Below are 18,668 nucleotides of genomic sequence, written 5' to 3'. Positions count from 1 at the left end.
CTGAATGATTTTCTTCGTCTTCAGTAAATAGAGAATTGATATGTAAGAATAGCACATTATTTAATGTAGATAGTGAAATTCATGGTGGCCATAAAAATGAGGTATCAACTTAGCAGCCAGTCTCTCTCTCTCTGCCTCTCTCACTTAAGCATTTAAGATTAGCAAGATGACCAACTAAAAATGTAATTGGCAGGAAGAAAAGAATGTTTAAAACTAGAAACTAGGCATATCCTCAAGGTATGTAGGGCAGATGAGCCACTACAATTAAGATAGAAATTTAAGCTAAACTAACACCCAAAACACTATATTAAAGTGAAATTAGCAATTTCACTTCAAGGAAATTACCTACTATTTAAAATAGAAACGCTTATCTCATATACTTTCCTTTCTTTATTCCTTTTCCTTTTTTCTTTTTTTTTAAAGCATGAATCATTAGCTTGAATTGTAACCCAGAATCACCTTGCTTTTGTGAGTTTAAATCACACCATGCCATTCATAACATTGGATGGGGGATCATTTTGGATGTTATAGCCTTAGCCCTAATGTTTCCACTTGTCTTGCGCCATTTTTCACATTGAACAAACACACAGCATGCCAAGCAGTGTGTAGGCTTTTTTCTCAAAGAAATATACAAAGCGTGTGTGCTTTTTATTCTTATTTCAAATCTGTCCTTAGCTGAGCAAGAAGAAAATAGTGTGAGAAAGTCCTTTATGGGGAGGCCCATGTCTATCTTGGATATATACCAGCACAGTCTCTGTGGCCATTATGGAGAGGATGGACCTGAACAATTAGCACATTACAGTTTTATTGAGCAGCTGAATGGAACTTCCACTAAAGATGGCAAGAGCAAAAAGATCCCTAGTGTGAGTTTTCTCGCTTTCTTTGATGCTATTACCTCTCTTCTTTCTTGAGGGATATGTCTGGTTTGCTTTCTTTTTCTGCACGCATCATTACTATTTATGGATGTCCAGATTGAAAATGTCACATGGACTGCAGGGAAGAGTAAAAGGAACTTTTAAGCATTTTCTTTCCTTGAGGCAAGTTACATATATATATATGTGGCAGCGACTTTCGTAGCAACATCCTGCGAATGCCGAACATTAAAGATCGGCTGGCATTCAGTGTTGTCAGTTTTTACAAGCGGAAATTTGGAAGGTTGCTTATAGCTGCTTTGAGCCATTTTGCAATAAACCACAGTGCATCAAATAATGCGCTATGACTATAAACAGCACTGCTCTTTAAAATATATGCAGAGTGAGAGAATGTGCGTGCACAACTGAAACCTCCATTAAGATCCAGAGTCACTTGGTTTATTTTTTAAAACAACGAACAGATTAGAGAAATGCAGTTACATATAGCCCAGGTTTTAAGATGAGATTATATAGTCCAGCCACATGCTCTGAGCTTGTTTATATAGCGTATTTTTCGCCCTATAGGACGTACCGGCCCATAGGACGCACCTAGCTTTTTGGGGGGGAAATCAAGGGGAAAAAATTTATTTCCCCCCCAGGTTTGCACAGCCATACCCAAGCTAGAAGAGGGAGACAGAGCGCTCCGTCTCCCTCTTCTGCCTTCAGGGACAGCCTCTCTAGCCTCCGTGGGGCAGCGGCTTGCCCCGCTGTCCCTCGAACTTATGGGGCTGGCGATGGGGAGAAGCAAGCTTGCTTCTCCCCCCCCCCCCCGGCCAGCCTCCAGATCAGGTCGGGGAATAGCGGGGTGGCGGCGCTCCGCCTCCCCACTATCCCCCGAGCTTGTGGGCTGGCGGGGGGGGGAGAAGTAAGCTTGCTTCTCCCCCCCCCTCCGCCAGCCTTCAGATCAGGTCGGGGAATAGCGGGGTGGCGGCGCTCGGCCTCCCCACTATCCCCCGAGCTTGTGGGCTGCAGGCTGCTGCCCGCAAGCTTTGCGAGCCGGCGGGACCTCCCACTGGGCTTGCAAGGCTTGCGGATAGCTTCCTGAAGCCTGGAGAGCGAGAGGGGTCGGTGCGCACCGACCCCTCTCGCTCTCCAGGCTTCAGGGAAAGCCTGCATTCGCCCCATAGGATGCACACACATTTCCCCTTCATTTTTGGAGGGGAAAAAGTGCGTCCTGTAGGGCGAAAAATACAGTAATTAATGTATCCTCTGCCTTTCCTCCAAGGAGCTCAAGACAGAGTACACAATTCTCTTCCCCTCCAGTTTTATCATCACAGCTTTCCTGTTAGGTAAATTAAACTGAAATGCAGGACCCAGTTCACACGTAACATCAAGCCAAACCATGGCATAACATGAATGAACAAACAGGCCAGTTCCCAGAGCTAAGATCGCAGCCACTGTGCTCTTCTCCTAATGCAGCTGCTGCTGTGTTACCAGGGGCTAAGCCATAGTTTGTCTCATTCCATGATCTGTAACCAAGGTTTGTTCTTGGCTTACTGCTTGTGGTTTGTCTGGAGCAGCACAAGCCACAAACCCAAAGATCCTTAGAGCACCTGGTTGTCTCTTCCTGTTGGAGACTTCGGAAGGGACCTTTGCCAGTTGTGCGTACATGCCTTTTTCATTGCAGGACCTGTACCTTATTCCCGACAGTCCCTAACCACAGTCTCATGTTGTGGTTTCTTTCCTCGCCTTTGCACTTCTTCCTTTCTCTCCCCTGGCTCTCCACGGGGCTTGCTAACTAAGGCCTGCTTCCTTTCTATATACTTTTCTCTCCTGGTAATCCAACTCTTTCTCTCCTGGTTTCACTTTCATTGTTCTGTAGCCTCTCCATATCCTATAAACTCTTCAAATGCCCTCTCTCTTCTCTCTTTATTTATGCCTGGGACCTCTCCCTGATGTTTCAGCATTCTGCCGTTTTCTGCAGCAGCTGTGAGCATCTTTGTAATGCCCCACAGCTGCTGCCATCCTGTTACCTCTGGCTCACTTGCATCTTCATGTGAACTAGCAGGGAGAGCAGTGACAAGGAAATTAGCATCACCTCCTGCATCCTTCTTATACACAGCTTAGTACCAGGTAGCACAGCAGCAGGAGGACATGGGAGAGGAGCACAGCAGCTATGATAATTGTTCCAGGAGCTGGCACATTTGCTTATTCATGCTAAGTCATGGTTTGGCGTAGCTTTATGGGCACACTGGGTTACTGACTGGCCCAAGGTCTTCCAGTGAGCTTCACAGTAATTTGAACCTGGGCCTTCCCAGTCCTAGCCTGATATTCTACAGTGTGGCATTTTCCTTAGGCTTAGTACAATGTTTGAAAAACGACTGTCAGCTGCTGTTTCTTCTGCCCTTGCTCTTTCAGTTTTTAGCCTCACGTGCCCTGCCGAAATTATGGCCAAGCAAAACTACCTGGGGTTTTTTATTTTAAAAATCAGGAAATTAATTATTATTTTTAATGAAAAGCCAACTAAAATGTGTTTGTCAAAGTGTTTGTGTTGCCTTGTTTATGTGATTACTGTTTTCCCTTTTACTCACACTGTTTTTACTGTAAGCTTGCTTAGAGTTGGCTGTAAATACTGGATTGCTTTAGACACCAGGCTCTGGTTTGTGCTGGCGTTTAACTCTGAAAGTCTGTCATTCACAAATGTCCATCAGCCTTGTGTCTAGCAATGTCTGGCAAGTCTAGTTTAGTAGTCATGGCAATGTGCATAATACAGAGGGGGAGAAATTGAGGAAGGGACACTTCTAGGTGGAACAGAGAGTTAGTTGTTCCATCACCGAAAAAGTAAACATTGAAGTGGAAAGACACAAAAGGTACATCAATACTTTTAATATATGTGCAATCAAAGACAGACAGACAGTCCTAACACCTCTCAAGCCAAAACAGAATAAATGCCATTTTGAAAAGTGTTTCGTTTATGTGGAAAAACATAAAGTAGCTTTACTTTTTATTATTAGTTTTTAAAGAATGATGTCAATACAACTACACCAAAAAGAATAAAGGAAAGGAACTAGATGTTCCACTGCTAAAATGCTTAGAAATCACAATTATCTGAGGAAGATAAATGCTATGAAAAGCAACAACCTTGGTTTGTGGCAACTAAGATCTCAAGCTACAAATGCATGGATCTCTTTGGTTTGTTCTATGTCAGATATGAAGAACTGGGGTGGTTGTTGGTTTTGCATGGCTTAAATACAGGGGTACATTTCTGGAATGTGTAAATGCAGCATTGGGTAAATGTTGGTTGAAGGGATCAGAAAACAGTGCTGCTTGGGAGAGAGGCTGATGAGGGAGCAATACACCAATTGTTGGGTTGTAGGTAATTTTTCTCCAGCACATTGTTGTGCAGCAGCATGTAGGGTTGGTTTTTAATATTTACCATCCCGAAGACAGCAAACTCTTGAAAGCTCAATAAAACACATAGGATTTACCTATTTTAGTATTAAACGCTGCAGGGTGACAAATGAGGAGCAGTGCCTGTGATAAGCAAACTGCCCCTGAAATTTTGCACAGGCAAAAAAAGTCATGCCTTCCATAAAGCAATTTAGATCTATAATGGGGTCTGTTTAAAACAAAGTGTTATGCGCCTGTAATCCCACTTCGAAGAAGAATGTGAAGGTTTAGTGGAAGGAAGCCTAGGTGTCAAGATGGACAGAATGAGTTTATTCTGTTGTCAAAAGAGCAGGTGCCATGGCTCTGTGTAAGGTGGCTCAATTAAATAGAATCTTAAAGCATGAATAAAATAATAAAATGGTGATTTCAGACTGCTTCCCTAACAAGACTTTTTGGAGGGAACCTCTGCTAAGGTGTCCAATTCCCTGTTTGGTTTTTTTATTTGGCAGAGTTCCTACATATTTTGCTGCTGTGTAGCAGGAGCATTTTTCTTTCCATCACTGCACTTCAGTGTCAGGAGAAGCTGAAGGCATGGCTGAACTCATGTTAAAAAGCATAGGAAGCCTGCCAGAAAACAGGCAGCACTTTGTAGTGTAGCATAATAAATCACAATATATATCATATTATTAGTGCAAAGCTAATGTACTGAAGCCAAGATTGTATATAATGTATTATTTATTATACAGTTGGGGGAAATATCAGTCAGTCTATTACTAGTTTGCTATGTACTTTGCAGTGGGCCATGACCAGGATGGTTGCCTGCTCCACCTTCTTCCTCTCTCCAGGGGGGAGAAAAGTCACTACATCCCACTGACACACATGCACACTGAGGTTTAAGCAGGAGGGCAGTCAGTGGCCCCAGCATTATGGCAACAACCAGCTGGTCTCATATTGCAGAGGGACAGCTGGTCTAATTATGCAATTAAGAACCAGTAAAACAGTCTCCAGCAAAAGTAGTACTATGAAGGTTAAACAAAGAATAAGATGTGGGTCCTACAAACCAAAATACCTAATGTGTCAAAAACCAGGATAAAGAGGTGCTTCTTCAGTGTATAGCAGGAGCTACACAACAGAAATTGTGGACACACAGCCATGGCAAGGAAGTTCCATGATTTAAGGGCTATCTTAGAGAGGACCCTTTTCAGGGCTGCCATCTCCCATGTGTCTGAGAGCAAATGAACTACTAAAAATTCTCCTTCTACTGGCCTTAACATCTGAGATGATCTGTAGGAAAGGAGGCAGTCTTCCAGATGTTTGGAGTCTAAGTCATTTAGGGTTTTAATCACCAATGTCAGCATCTGGAATTGGGCCTGGAAGGAAGCAACACAGGACACTGAATAGAGCAAGGAAATGGGCTTACTCGGGGCATCCTGCCCCAGGACCACAATAATTTGGAGCCAGCACCAGGTCTGCTATAATAGTGTGTCTCAGCTTCATAATTCCTTATGGATAAAATGAGCAGATGTTTTCTAGTATGCCACATGCTTAATTCCTATAGCCTGAGTCTTTCCTTACTTTGAAGTGTTATCTACTCTATATAAATATCAACCCTGCATGACCTCAAAAATTCTTAAGCTCTGTGCCTCCCACATATAAAATGTTGGTTTGTTGGCAAATTGGTTTGATGTTGTTGAATTTTTATGGTCTGTAATTCTTAGCAATTGATTTGTTCATGCATGTGCTTTGTAACCCAAGGGTATAGTTGAGAATTGTGACCAGCTCCGCTCATAGTTCAAGCAAAAGCATTTAAAGTTAATTGAAGGGTGCATATTATTGCCCTTACATCAGAATTATCACACCATTGATATCTTTTTTTCTGACACAACAGCTTTGTTATTGATTGTGGTGTTACAAAATTGAGAGAAGAATGTTTTTTAAAAAGCAGATCCAATCTTTGTTTTCGAGGTACCCTCTGTGGGCTTTTGCAGATGACAGAAATATAATGAGGTGTGTTCAGGCATTTGGGGACAGGAACAGAGCACACATGTAAGCCCCAACCCTGATGTTCTGGTGCTTGTCCTTGACCTTCCCCATGTTGCCCCAAAAGGCCTGCTGCAGGAGGCTTCTACTCACATTCACTTGAGTAGATAGAGCAAGGCATTCTCCTTGTCTTAAAGCAAATACAATGAAAAGTCCCTTGCACATCTTCCCTGCTCAGTGCAGAGGCGGTCAGGGACTTGTTGTGCAGGGCACAGTGCATGGGGACATTGCAGGCAGGGCTTGTGTGCCTGCCCCTGAGGGATGTCCATGCAGGTAGCATACCTGAACACACCTCTATTTTATTTACTCTATCAGGCGCCAGTGGTATGGTGTCATTTCCATATAGATTTGGGGGGGGGGGAAGGTCCTTTCCTGTAGAAGAGAATAGTCTTACAGGTGGGTTTTTTAAAGTATAATATTTTGTTACTGTACTGAAATAGAACAGGCATCTCTCACTGGTCTTCAACACTTTTTTAAAATTGCTGCAAGTGTTCAACCTCTTTAAAAAGTGGGGTTTTTTAAAAATAGAAACAATAAAGGAAGGTCACAATGTAGCACTGGTACGGAGAGTGAGGAAAATGTATTGCTTGGCACTATGCTACAGTCCAAAGTACACAAATTCAGCAACAAAATGTGGCTTTTGGAGTGCAGAATAATACAATTTATGTGCAAGTCCAATAATTTTCTTGGTTTGCCACAGTAAAAATTCCTTTGTTTCATGCACATGCACACATGGAATCCTAAGAGGCTATGACTTTAAACAATGTTCTTCTGCAATTTCTGGATATTTCATTGGCGTTAGTGAAATAACAGCATTTAGTCGGTTGCAATATTGACTGTTTAGCTTTCATAGGATTTTCCAGAGACCCCTTGAAACCAAAGAGACATATGTTTGTTTTAATAAACTTGAAACCTGAGGAAGGTTTCAGGAAATGGGGAGAACATATTTGTATTTACTATTTTAAGTATATGTTTCCTCACTTCTGAGGGTATACCCTAAAATACTTAGTCTGATCCCCTGGCTGTGCTGGCAGCCAGCTGGCCTACCTGTGCTTTCCAAAATGCAGTGGCATAAGTTCCAGTAACCTTTCACCTTACATTATTTGTTACTACATTGAGGACTCTGGTTTCTCTTCAGATCGTATAAGCCTTCCATTCTTTTATTACGTCAGTAATTCCACTGCAAGTCTTAGTTAGCCAAAGAGACTTCCGTTCACCTAAATGTAGCTTTCCATTTGTTTTGTTTTTCCCTTCGTGCGGCAGAGTGGTTTTGTGTATTGTGCAGATGATTCATTAAGGAGTTTTGATGCTCATATTACCGTGCCTTGCAATTCAAGAACTAGCTAGCAGAGATGAGCAGATTTTTTTAAAACATACACACTCCACTAAGAAAGGAGATGCTGCTGATTTGGCTGTGGTTTTGAACAGAATTGAAATGGCTTCATTCCCAGATAAACTCAGGATATTTTTTTTGACTGAGTGAATTGATTTGGAATTAATGGCATAAACATGTCTCATTGGGCTTGTGAGACTTCAGATGTATCATATTAGCACAAACTGTTATCCAAATTAGGCCTATCAAAAGGATTATTATATTTGGTGCTACTTATACTGCTTACCACCTTGAAACATTCCAAAGCACTTTGCAAGCACAGCTTGAATCCAAAGATCCCTGTAAATAGTATCACCAGTTTTTCCTCCTCCAGAAGCAGCACCTTTATACCACATTACATGTCACTCTCTGCAATCCCCAAGAATAGCTTTAGGATAGCATGAAGGCTTGCAGGGGTGTGCAGAAATTGACCTGGTTCACATATAACATTAAACCATGATTTATCAAATTATTAAACCATGGGTTAGTGTCATGTATGAACTCTGTCCAGCAGCTTACCGGTAACTATGGTATGTTTGCTGTCAACAAACACAATGTGAAACCATGGTTTATTATTGTCATATGAACATGTTTTGCTGTAATTGTGGCTTGCTGTAAACATACAAACCCAACACTCATCCTTAACTGTGGTTTGTTTTATCACACCACCCAAGACACTCATCAGAAGCAAAAGATAAGAACAACGAAAAAACAAAACAAACTTTGGAAAAACTGACCAGCTTGCTCTGTGACAGCTATTTAGTTTAGAAAAAAGTGATAATTCCATTATATTGATGTGTTCATTGATATGGAAGTTTTAGAGCAGAAACCGTAACATGTTGCAGGCACTAATGTCTTTACATATGTTGCTAAATTAGACATTCTTCATAAATCATAGATTTTTGTACTCAAACTGAAAAAGAAACCAGATATGATAACTCATATGAAAAGCAAGCTGCAAAAGGAGGAATGCATAATAAAACTATAAGTAAAAAATGAATATGCTTTGCCATCTCCTGTGAACCGAGTCTAGCAGAAACACAGTACTGAGAAGAAATATTTCAGATAAGGAGAAAAGATCTATAGAATCCATACACAGCTGGAGAACCCAACATAAAATTTAAAGCTGCATATATGCAGAGGCATGTTGCTCTGGGTAGGAATCACAGATTTCTATCAATTTGTGGGACTTTAGCATAAAAATAAAAGCAAGTCAGGGAAGAATTGCTGGTGCTGTTGTTGTGCGTTGTTCCCACCACTGAAATAAATTATATTGAATTCCATATTCCTTTAACTTTGTGGTCTGTACATAGATCCAGAGTAAACGCATTCTGGTTGATGAGAATAATCAGTCAAAATATATATGTATAAAGAATTAAGGAACTTCCTCATACTTTCCCTGAAAAATAGGACAAGCAGCCCTGTTGGGTGCCCACCTACCTTGTACAGAATGGGTGAAAGGTATGCCACATTGTAAATCTGCAGAACTCTAAACAAAATTCAACAGGCTGCATTTCAGCTTTTGACCTCACTATTAATAGTCCTTCCAAACCAGTAAGGGAAATATGGACATGTAAGCATCCCATCTGTACATGCAGATCCTGCATCTATTAGGGGTGATAATGCAGCAGATAGAGATTGTTTCCACCAGTAAGCCAACTTTTGAGATTTCTGATAGCGGAACACTGATCTATCAATTTGGACCACAAATTGTTTGGTTGTTTTTGTACAGGAGCTTTGCAGAACACCAAATTTTGAACATTGAGGCAAAATTGTTCTACAGAAGTTTCTAAAAGATTTTGTAGAGTTCTGCATGTAGAAGACATACCCCAACAGGGCTCTTGTGATCTTTTTGTGCTGGGTACATATGCAATCTAGGTAAATCCCATTAGTTAAAAAGACTGACCTGTGTTGCCATGGGTTGTTGTCATAAAGTAAGCAAATAGCAGTAATCATCATCCACAATGGGAATAGCCTACTTTTTTGTGTGTGCTAAATTTAACCTCTTGTTTAAATAGGAGTGGACATATAGGACAATCAAATAGGACCGAGCACTTGTACATTGCTAAATCTTGACTTTCCTACTGAAATCTTTTCACATTACCAACTCCTGTTGATGTTGTCTGTTAAAAATTCTTGCACACTGCAACTATCAATGCTTGTCTGATGTACACAGCAGCATGTTTCTCTTTGGTATAATTCAGTAAGCCATTGGCTGAATGGGCTGAAAAAGGCCAAACATATGTGCCTCATAAAGGTATCAGCATTACACATTTCTTACTTTCAAGGTTTAATTAACCTCAAAAATAGCGGTGCATCCTTAAAGATTCCTTCACTTCCAAACAAAAGACCGTAGAACAAATTAGAGGTTTGAAAGGATGCTATGTCAACTAACCATATGTAATTGGTCTTTCTAGTAGGTGGATAAATGACTAAGGAATATATGTTGGAAAAAAGGAAAATGTTGATCCCTGGTTCACTTTAATTGTGTGACATTCATAGCCATTTGTCAAAAAATGACGGATGCAGTGACTGCAACTTGCAGCATCGCCTAAAGTACAGTAAAGTTTCTTCCATTTGTCATCATGACCTCTTCAGTCTTGAAGCTGTAGAAATGAAATTGACGTTTTATGTCCCTTCACATTCCTATTGTTGCCTAGGAGTGGATTATAATGAATCCAACACAGGACTGAATAGAGCATTCAAAGCAACAAATGACAAATATTACTTAGGAAGTTTGTAAGACAGTGTAATTGTTATAACAGTACAAACGTCATTACTAATAAAAGAAAGAGATAAAAACTAAATTGAATGCAATAAACATGGCATTGACTCAATCAAGATAAGAGAAGTTGGGAAGAAGTACTGCTCAAAAACATACCCCCTCCTTTTTTATAATGCAGGATTGGAAAAATATTTTGACTCCAAAAGGAGAATCTGATCAGCCGAGTTAAATTACATGAATAATGCTAACGTATTTCAGGGAATTGGTTTTTTCCTTCTTTATAGCCGAAATGTACCTTCTTCATTTATAACATTGATATGCTCTGCATTACGCAGTTAAATATTATGAAGAAAGGAATAGGAAATTACTGATATACTAATATGAGAGTTATGTTCTCGGCATGATGAGTGGGGAATATGTTACATAGCTTGCATTAATGAGAATTGTGTACAGCATCGAAAATGAACTGCCGAACCATTTTGTATTTCTTCAGTGGCACGTTGTATGATTCTTTCTGCTTCAGATTTGGCCAATCTTAGCTGCTTTTGTTTTCCTCTCTCTTTTTCAGACCACTGAAAGTCAATAGCTGGGCTATAGTTATAGGTTTCAAAATCCTAGAGAACCTGTGGGTTGTGCACAGTTTATTCTTCCACACAATTATAGGTTTGCACTATCAATGAGTATTTATTTCTTGGTTTTTTAATACATAGTCCGAACAACCCTCCTTCAACTTTGCTCTTCTGCTGTTAGGATAGTGTGTCTTTCATAATATTTCACGAACCCCTCTGCCAATACTAGAGAAAGATGTGTTATCACTCAAGAATGCTTTAAGATCGTGGGAGAATGGATACAGTCAGTGCTTTTTTTGGTTTTTTAAAAAAGGAGGTACCAGTATTCATTTCTTGGCTGTGGGTGCTAGCAAAAGATGGATTCCATGGAAAGCAAAAAAATAGAGGTGACAGTACCATCACACACACATAAAGCACTGAAGAAGAAATTGAATATAAACTGAGGATGAAAATTTTATCTCGCATGTAATAATCAGAAACTGGTGGTCTTCCGGATCTAATGAGAAATAATGTTTCAACAGAAAAAGAAACATTCTAAACAGTGAGCTATTGATTGGGTGTTTCAAAAGAGAGAAAGAAAAATTGAACAAGTTATTATGGGGCTAAGTAGGCTGAGAAACGGTATGCCCCTCAGGTGGCATGCTATTTCAAGAACTACAAGTCCCAGAGTTCCTCCTAGCAGGAGGAAGGGACAGGTACCCTGACCATCTATGCTGGAAAGGTTTGACCAATCCTGGTTCACAAATCAACTAGCGGTGATCTCAAAGGAGAGACCCTCCTTGAAAATACTTTTTCAGATAGCATCAATATCTGGAATGAATAAGAGTTCCAAACGTCCCTCCCCTTGTTCCTGCCATCTCCCAAATTCCTTAGTACCAGCCTCCAAAAGACTCTCTGCACCTTTCTATTTAGGTAAAGGTAAAGGTACCCCTGCCCGTACGGGCCAGTCGTGTCCAACTCTAGGGTTGTGCACCCATCTCACTTAAGAGGCCGGGGGCCAGCGCTGTCCGGAGACACTTCCGGGTCACGTGGCCAGCGTGACGAAGCTGCTCTGGCGAGCCAGCACCAGCGCAGCACACGGAAACGCCGTTTACCTTCCCGCTATAAAGCGGTACCTATTTATCTACTTGCACTTAGGGGTGCTTTCGAACTGCTAGGTGGGCAGGAGCTGGGACCGAAAGATGGGAGCTCACCCCGCTGCGGGGATTCGAACCGCCGACCATACGATCGGCAAGTCCTAGGCACTGAGGTTTTACCCACAGCGCCACCCGCGTCCCTACCTTTCCATTTACTTGCCTGCAAATGGGGACGGTGGCAGAGATTGGTAGAAGGTGAAGAGGTTTTTCCCCTTGCTTCCCCTTGAGTTTTTGGACAGAGTTTTTGGCTTCCCAAGTGCTCTATCAGTCTTGATGTGCTGTTTCTAACAGTGTCAAAAAGTGGAGGAAGAGAGGGAGGGAGGGAGGAAACTTTCCCCCCTGCTGCTACTGCCACCATCTCCTCTCTCAAGTTAATAATGGGAAGGATGGAAAGAATGCCTTGGGGCTCATGTGGAAGGGATCCTTTCATTTCATGACACTCTCAGATTGTCTCAAGAAACTTGTTTCCAGTTTTGGGGGAAACAAATCTGTTTATTTCCAGTTAAGCCCAAGAAGAGCCTAGGGACCTTCATGTATCTCTAATAATCAGGGGCAATGGGATTTGAAGAATAGTGGGATCCAATGTTGCTGATAGGATTTACAGGTCCCAGAACATTTGCGAGTAAATGAGTTAGGCCTCTGGTCATAATGCCCTTCATTTTAATACAAATCAGGAATCCAGTAATGTAAGGAGGGTAAACAATGTGAATGAAAAGAGGTTGGTGGAGGATATTGTTCAGTCTTGCAATTTATCAAAACAAACTAAGGTTCATGTGAGAGAACAGCAGGCCTTATTATATACTGGCACCAGGCCAAAAAAGAATATTATTGGGCAGTGGGCATGGAAGCAGTGGCGGGGGGTGGGGGTGGAATACCTGCCTTGTTGCAGGATTGATAGCTATCCTACAACAAAGAGCTATGCATTCCAACATGTTACATCACATGGTCAACAGCCACATGCCTCTGGATGTATTTCTGCTATTGAAGGAGAGGACATACAGCTCCTAAGTAATTATGTTTTAGAAATAGTATAAATCATTCAATAAATAGTACACATGATACACATGTGTGCTCATGCTTGTGTCCATGCATGTACATCTTGTTGCTATGCTATTCCTTTCATTCTGAAACCTTAAAATTCAAGGAGCACATTCCCTGAGAATAGTTTAATATACAGACACGCATACAGATCTAGATATAGACACACAACTATATCATGCAGGTATGGGAATGAGTTGACTTATTCTGTGCTGATCAGAATCACAAGCAATATCCAATAGCATTTAAACAACAGCATTCCAGACAGTAATAGCCCGTCCATTCAAAATATTGCAGGTTTTAGGGCTAGAGAAATGGCATTTCTTCTCTACAGAACAGCAACTTTGAGAGAGGACATGCAGACAGTGTGCAATGAACGTGCCTTTATTCCAAACAAAAAACCTGAACATATGGAAGGGCCTCTAGATATTTCTTTCTCCTTCCATTCCTCATTATGAACTCAGAACTGAGTTTCTCAGCTAATTTGAATGCTGGAGTCAGTAGCATGATAATAGTACACAACATGGTCTTGCAGCATTACTCTCCTCAAATGCATGCCAACAGGCAAAGCAAAGCAAAACTGATGGTTTCTTATAGGAACTTAACCTAGGCAGGTGGTGTCAGCAATTATGCAACATTGCACTTGCTGAGAAACTGATAAAACTGCACAAGACCACCAGAGAATCAGATACTTGGGTGGAGGGAGTGGTTTCCCCTTTTATTATGTATGTTAGCACAGAAAGCACACCACATAAACCACCAACCACTCATAGGATATATCGGAGAGATATTTGGGGTGGATATCTAATGTTAGTATTTCATTCTCCCATTGCTGGGTCAGATGATCCTTTGTTTACTCTTCTGTACTGTTATGTGTATGGGAACGGAAGTCAGTCTGAGAAGCTTCCGCTCTTTGTTCTCTCTCTCTCTTCTGAGGGAACTGTCTGTGTGAGAAGACGCAGCTCACTGCTCCTCATGATGCTTTTGTTTTCTTTGCTGTAAATAAAGACTCATACTACATATCCAGCACAATCTTGCTTTTTGTTTACTCTGCTAATGTGTGTTCACATCTATGTACTATCTATGGATGTGGGTTGTAGTGTTTTATGGGACTGAGTCAGGAGGAATGTCCCAATATCATCGTTGTTGTTGTTGTTGTTGTTGTTGTTGTTGTTGTTTTAATGATTTTTTTACCACACACACACACACACACACAAAATGCAAAAGCCTTCTATCAAAACAATATTTTACACAACAAATCAGCTATTTGAAGCCGTCACAAAAGTGTACAACCTCGCTGAGTTCTGCTACCTTGCTTACCTAGTGGAGAACATTTAGAATTGCAGCTTTTAAATATTGCTTGAAAGTGGCCCAGTTCCACACATATCGTTGAACCATAATTAAACATCAACTGTGAATTGAAATGAATGAGCAGCATACTGGTGCATGCTGCTCATTGGTGCCCAGTTTGCTGCTAGAGCTCACTCATTTCTTTGTCACAAATAAATATTTAATTGTATTTATTTTATTACTTTTATACTTGTTGAAGGGATGTTGTTGTTTTCCTCTAAAGCACCCTATGTTCTTGTGGGAAAGGAAGGTTAAATATACTTAAAATAAAATAGCAGTCTCAATTTATGAAATTATTGATATGTTTTAAACATTCCTATTTATTCTCTTCCCAAAAAAGAGAGTTTAGTCCAGTTCCTTTCTAAACTGAGAGGCTTGGCCTATACAAGGTCTACTCTGAAGTAAAGCCCATAAAGTTCAGTGGGGCTTACTTCCAAGTAAGTATTCATAGGCTTGCAGCTTAATTCTCCCAGAATGATCTAATATTTATGCCATCTTTTGAACCTGACAAACAAATTGGCTGCAGCCTGATGAAAAACAAAATTTCCATATTACAGTAAGGTTTCAAAAATGATATCAGTTTAAGAACTGAAAATGAGGGTTAATGGAAGCCCATGCCATTAATTTTGACTTGAGCCATTTCCCCCCCCCCCCCTCCTTCCTTTCTTCACATCAGGCTTGTCTTCCTTCCCTTGGAACTTGGCTTTCAGTACCCCATGCAATATTCATGTATTGTTGTTGATTGAAAAGCAATATCTGTATCTACTGTGATAAACCAACAGGGGGATGCCATAGAACTAATAGCAGTGAGCAATGAATGACAAATACCATTTGAGATGTCTGTATGTTGCAGCTATATAATTTAGTCATCTTTTAATAACATTTTACAAAGGCTCATAAGAGTGATGTAAGCTTTAGTGGCATATATCAGAGTCCGCCCAGCTTGAATTGCTCTCTATTAATCATTCCGGACACTTCCTAACTGCTGTATTTCCAGTAAGTAGCTGCTTTGGATTACTCCATTCTTTGCTTAATCACTGGCAAGCCCCCTAGAACTACTGTCAAATGTCTGCAGACTTAAAGGGCTTCTTTTAACAACTCTAGGGGTTATTCATAGTAAATAAAAGCCTGAGTGGTTACTTAAAGAATTACTGAATAATTGCTGTCAAACATCTAAAAGTGATCTCTCCAGTAGATATGCACCCAACACAACAGCAAAAATGAAAGGTAACATGGAACATACTGTAAAACAAGACCTCAAATAGATTTCAGTAAATGTCAAATAAAACACAAGTGGGTGGAAATGGGGAAATTAAATAGGAATAAATTACATTAGAGGGAATTTTAAAATTAAAATTGTAACCTCACATTAATAGTACATGACACTTTTTTATGTCAGGAGGGCTTTAAACTTCACCAGGATCATATATCTGGCAAGTCAGGGATCATGCATTTATAAAGCTGCAAAATGGAATTAGAAACACAAGAGTTATGTTTATTAGAATTTCTGGAAAGTGGTTAGCCGATAAGCATAAGGTAAATGGAATTTGGTCACACACTTGCAAGAATTATTTTCATGCTTAAGCCAAACAATGCAGCCATTCCTGAAGTCAGATCTGAAAAGGCAGGAGAGCGGGCCTGCGGGGCTTTTGAAGCTGAGGCAACTCAAGCCTTATAAAGTATCATAAATTAACAGTAGAGCTTTTCACAGACATTATGAACTACTGAAGCTTTAGTTGGCATAACTGAAGGTAGCATACACTTACAGTTCCTTAGAATGGAACCATCCTGTTATAAATTGCTTTGATTAAGCAACAGCAGTCCATAAACGTAAGCCTGCTGATGGATTTGCAGTTGCCGAAAAGTTAGAAGTAGCTACCCAGTGTACACAGGAAAAGCCCAGAGCCAGCATTTTGTTTTTTTAAAAAAATAAAATTTCTGTACCACTTGATTGTAGTGAAACCTCTAAGCACTTTATATTGCATGTGGTATGTTGATAACCATAACAGATTCAAACCTACCACTCCCAGCTCCCTGTTCAGTCTTCATGCACAAGAGTTAGATTTAAATGGAAAGCTATTTACAATGTGCTTCTGAAGACTCAAACACATTTGTTAGTTCCTTAGATACTAAGGCATTTGGAGATTATTAAATCAGTATCTTGAATGATTCAGAGGTGATAGCAAAAAAAAAGTCAGTGAACATTGCTTAAGATGTTCCCATTCTTATCACAAAAAGGGAGCACTTTTAGTGAAAGCACGTGAAGACTTTGAGGCATAGATCTGGCTCCCTGAAGTATCTGTGCAGTGGGAGGTGGTAAACACAGCTGCAATGTGCGTCACATGCTAAATATTAGTGTGCCTGCATTTCTTGTAACAAGTGAAATAATCTTAAATTGAACTGAATTGCAGAGTTTCCTAGATCTAGTGCTAATAAAGATCACACCTTTGCTATGTGTTTCTTTTTTTTTATTCACTTAGTCAAAGGTAAAGGTAAAGGGACCCCTGACCGTGAGGTCCAGTCGCGGATGACTCTGGGGTTGCGGCACTCATCTCGCTTTATTGGCCAAGGGAGCCGGCGTATAGCTTCCAGATCATGTGGCCAGCATGATTAAGCCACTTCTGGCAAGCCAGAGCAGCACACGGAAACACTGTTTACCTTCCCGCCAGAGCGGTACCTATTTATCTACTTGCACTGGTGTGCTTTTGAACTGCTAGGTTGGCAGGAGCAGCAGGAGCTCACCCTGTCATGGGGATTTGAACCGCTGATCTTCTGATCGGCAAGCCCATGGCTCTGTGGTTTAACCCACAGTCTCATCCGCATCCCTTAGTCAAAGCAGGTACCAATTCTGTAGTTCTTCCCCTCTTGCTTCCTTGTGCAGTTCATAAATTGGGGATAGATGAGTGGGTGCAACATATTTAAATTTTAATTCTCAGTTTTGGTGGTCAGTAACAGCTAGCACTCTATGTTGCAAATTTGTGTAGATTTTAGAAAAAAAATATAAAGGGTGCTCCAGTGGTACCAAAGCTTTGGCCAATTCTGCACAATATTTCCAAATGTGTTTTTAAGGCAGCCCGTGTCTAAAATAATTGCTAACCAATGTTGAGCCAGTTTTGTGAGCCACTTGGGAATCTAATGAAAATCCATTTCAGATTTTACTTTGGAAGGATCTCAGATATGGAGAGTTGGTTGTGTTCTGTTCATTACACCAGATGGTGTCCCATTTGGTGATTGCTAGTTTATTTGCAGTGTGGTATTTTGTTTCAGGGAAAGAGGGACAAGTTAAATCACTTATATGTGTGGCCCATAATCTGCATGATCAGAAGTCCACTGAAGCTATCAGAAAGATTTGTTTTAACTTTGGCAATTGTTTAGTTAATACTGAACTTCTGAACTGCTGCAGGAAATAATCTAGTAAAAACTAATCCTAAAGTGATATTTATTTCAGGGAGATTTCTTGGCTGAAAGAAAATCATCTCTGCATGCCCCAAGAATTTAAAGTACCAAGGAATAAAACTGAGGGAACAATGGTTCCACGAGTCTCCTGGTATTTTTATGTTGCAAATGTTTGCATATCATAAAACCACATTTCATTTATGCATCACTAAAACAAGGGCTAAAAGCAGATATTATTCAATGCTGTTGATATACAGTATATTCAGTGATAAGGAGGGAAACGTGTCATGGTGGTGCTTAAGAACTGAACAACATTATTGAGATGTTTTAACTTAGCTGTAGCTTTAGAATCGGCCTGGATTCATCTATGAATCTTTTAGGGAAAGCTGGGGCTGAAATGATAATATCTGTTCAAGGTAGGCACTAATACCCTATTCCTGAAAGCAATTCCATTTCTGTATCCCTTTATTGGGTGGCGCTGTGGGTAAAACCTCAGCGCCTAGGACTTGCCGATCGCATGGTCGGCAGTTCGAATCCCCGCAGCAGGGTGAGCTCCCGTCGTTCGGTCCCAGCTCCTGCCCACCTAGCAGTTCGAAAGCACCCTTAAGTGCAAGTAGATAAATAGGTACCGCTTTATAGCGGTAAGGTAAACGGCGTTTCCGTGTGCTGCTCTGGTGCCGGTTCGCCAGAGCAGCTTCGTCACGCTGGCCACGTGACCTGGAAGTGGCTGCGGACAGCGCTGGCTCCCAGCCTATAGAGTGAGATGAGCGCACAACCCTAGAGTCTGTCAAGACTGGCCCG

General features: G+C 40.8%; 1 protein-coding gene across 9 annotated transcripts in view; it reads left to right on the top strand.

The window, feature by feature from the left end:
- The window catches only part of NCKAP5 (NCK associated protein 5), a 604,332-nt gene that overhangs the window by 554,865 nt on the left and 30,799 nt on the right, over positions 1-18,668 (top strand). For 7 of the 9 annotated variants that reach the window (XM_028744493.2, XM_077935496.1, XM_077935485.1 and 4 more), the window contains one exon: positions 676-863. The exons of the other annotated variants lie outside the window; for them this stretch is intronic. In XM_028744493.2, the coding sequence (XP_028600326.2) occupies positions 676-863 (188 nt within the window). The remainder of the gene's footprint in view (positions 1-675; positions 864-18,668) is intronic. 9 annotated transcript variants of the gene reach the window in all.

The sequence above is a fragment of the Podarcis muralis genome, chromosome 1, assembly GCF_964188315.1.
Source record: "Podarcis muralis chromosome 1, rPodMur119.hap1.1, whole genome shotgun sequence".
Lineage (NCBI taxonomy): Eukaryota > Metazoa > Chordata > Lepidosauria > Squamata > Lacertidae > Podarcis > Podarcis muralis.
The sequence above is the reverse complement of the archived record's forward strand: the minus strand, read 5'-3'. Positions and strand labels throughout refer to the sequence as shown.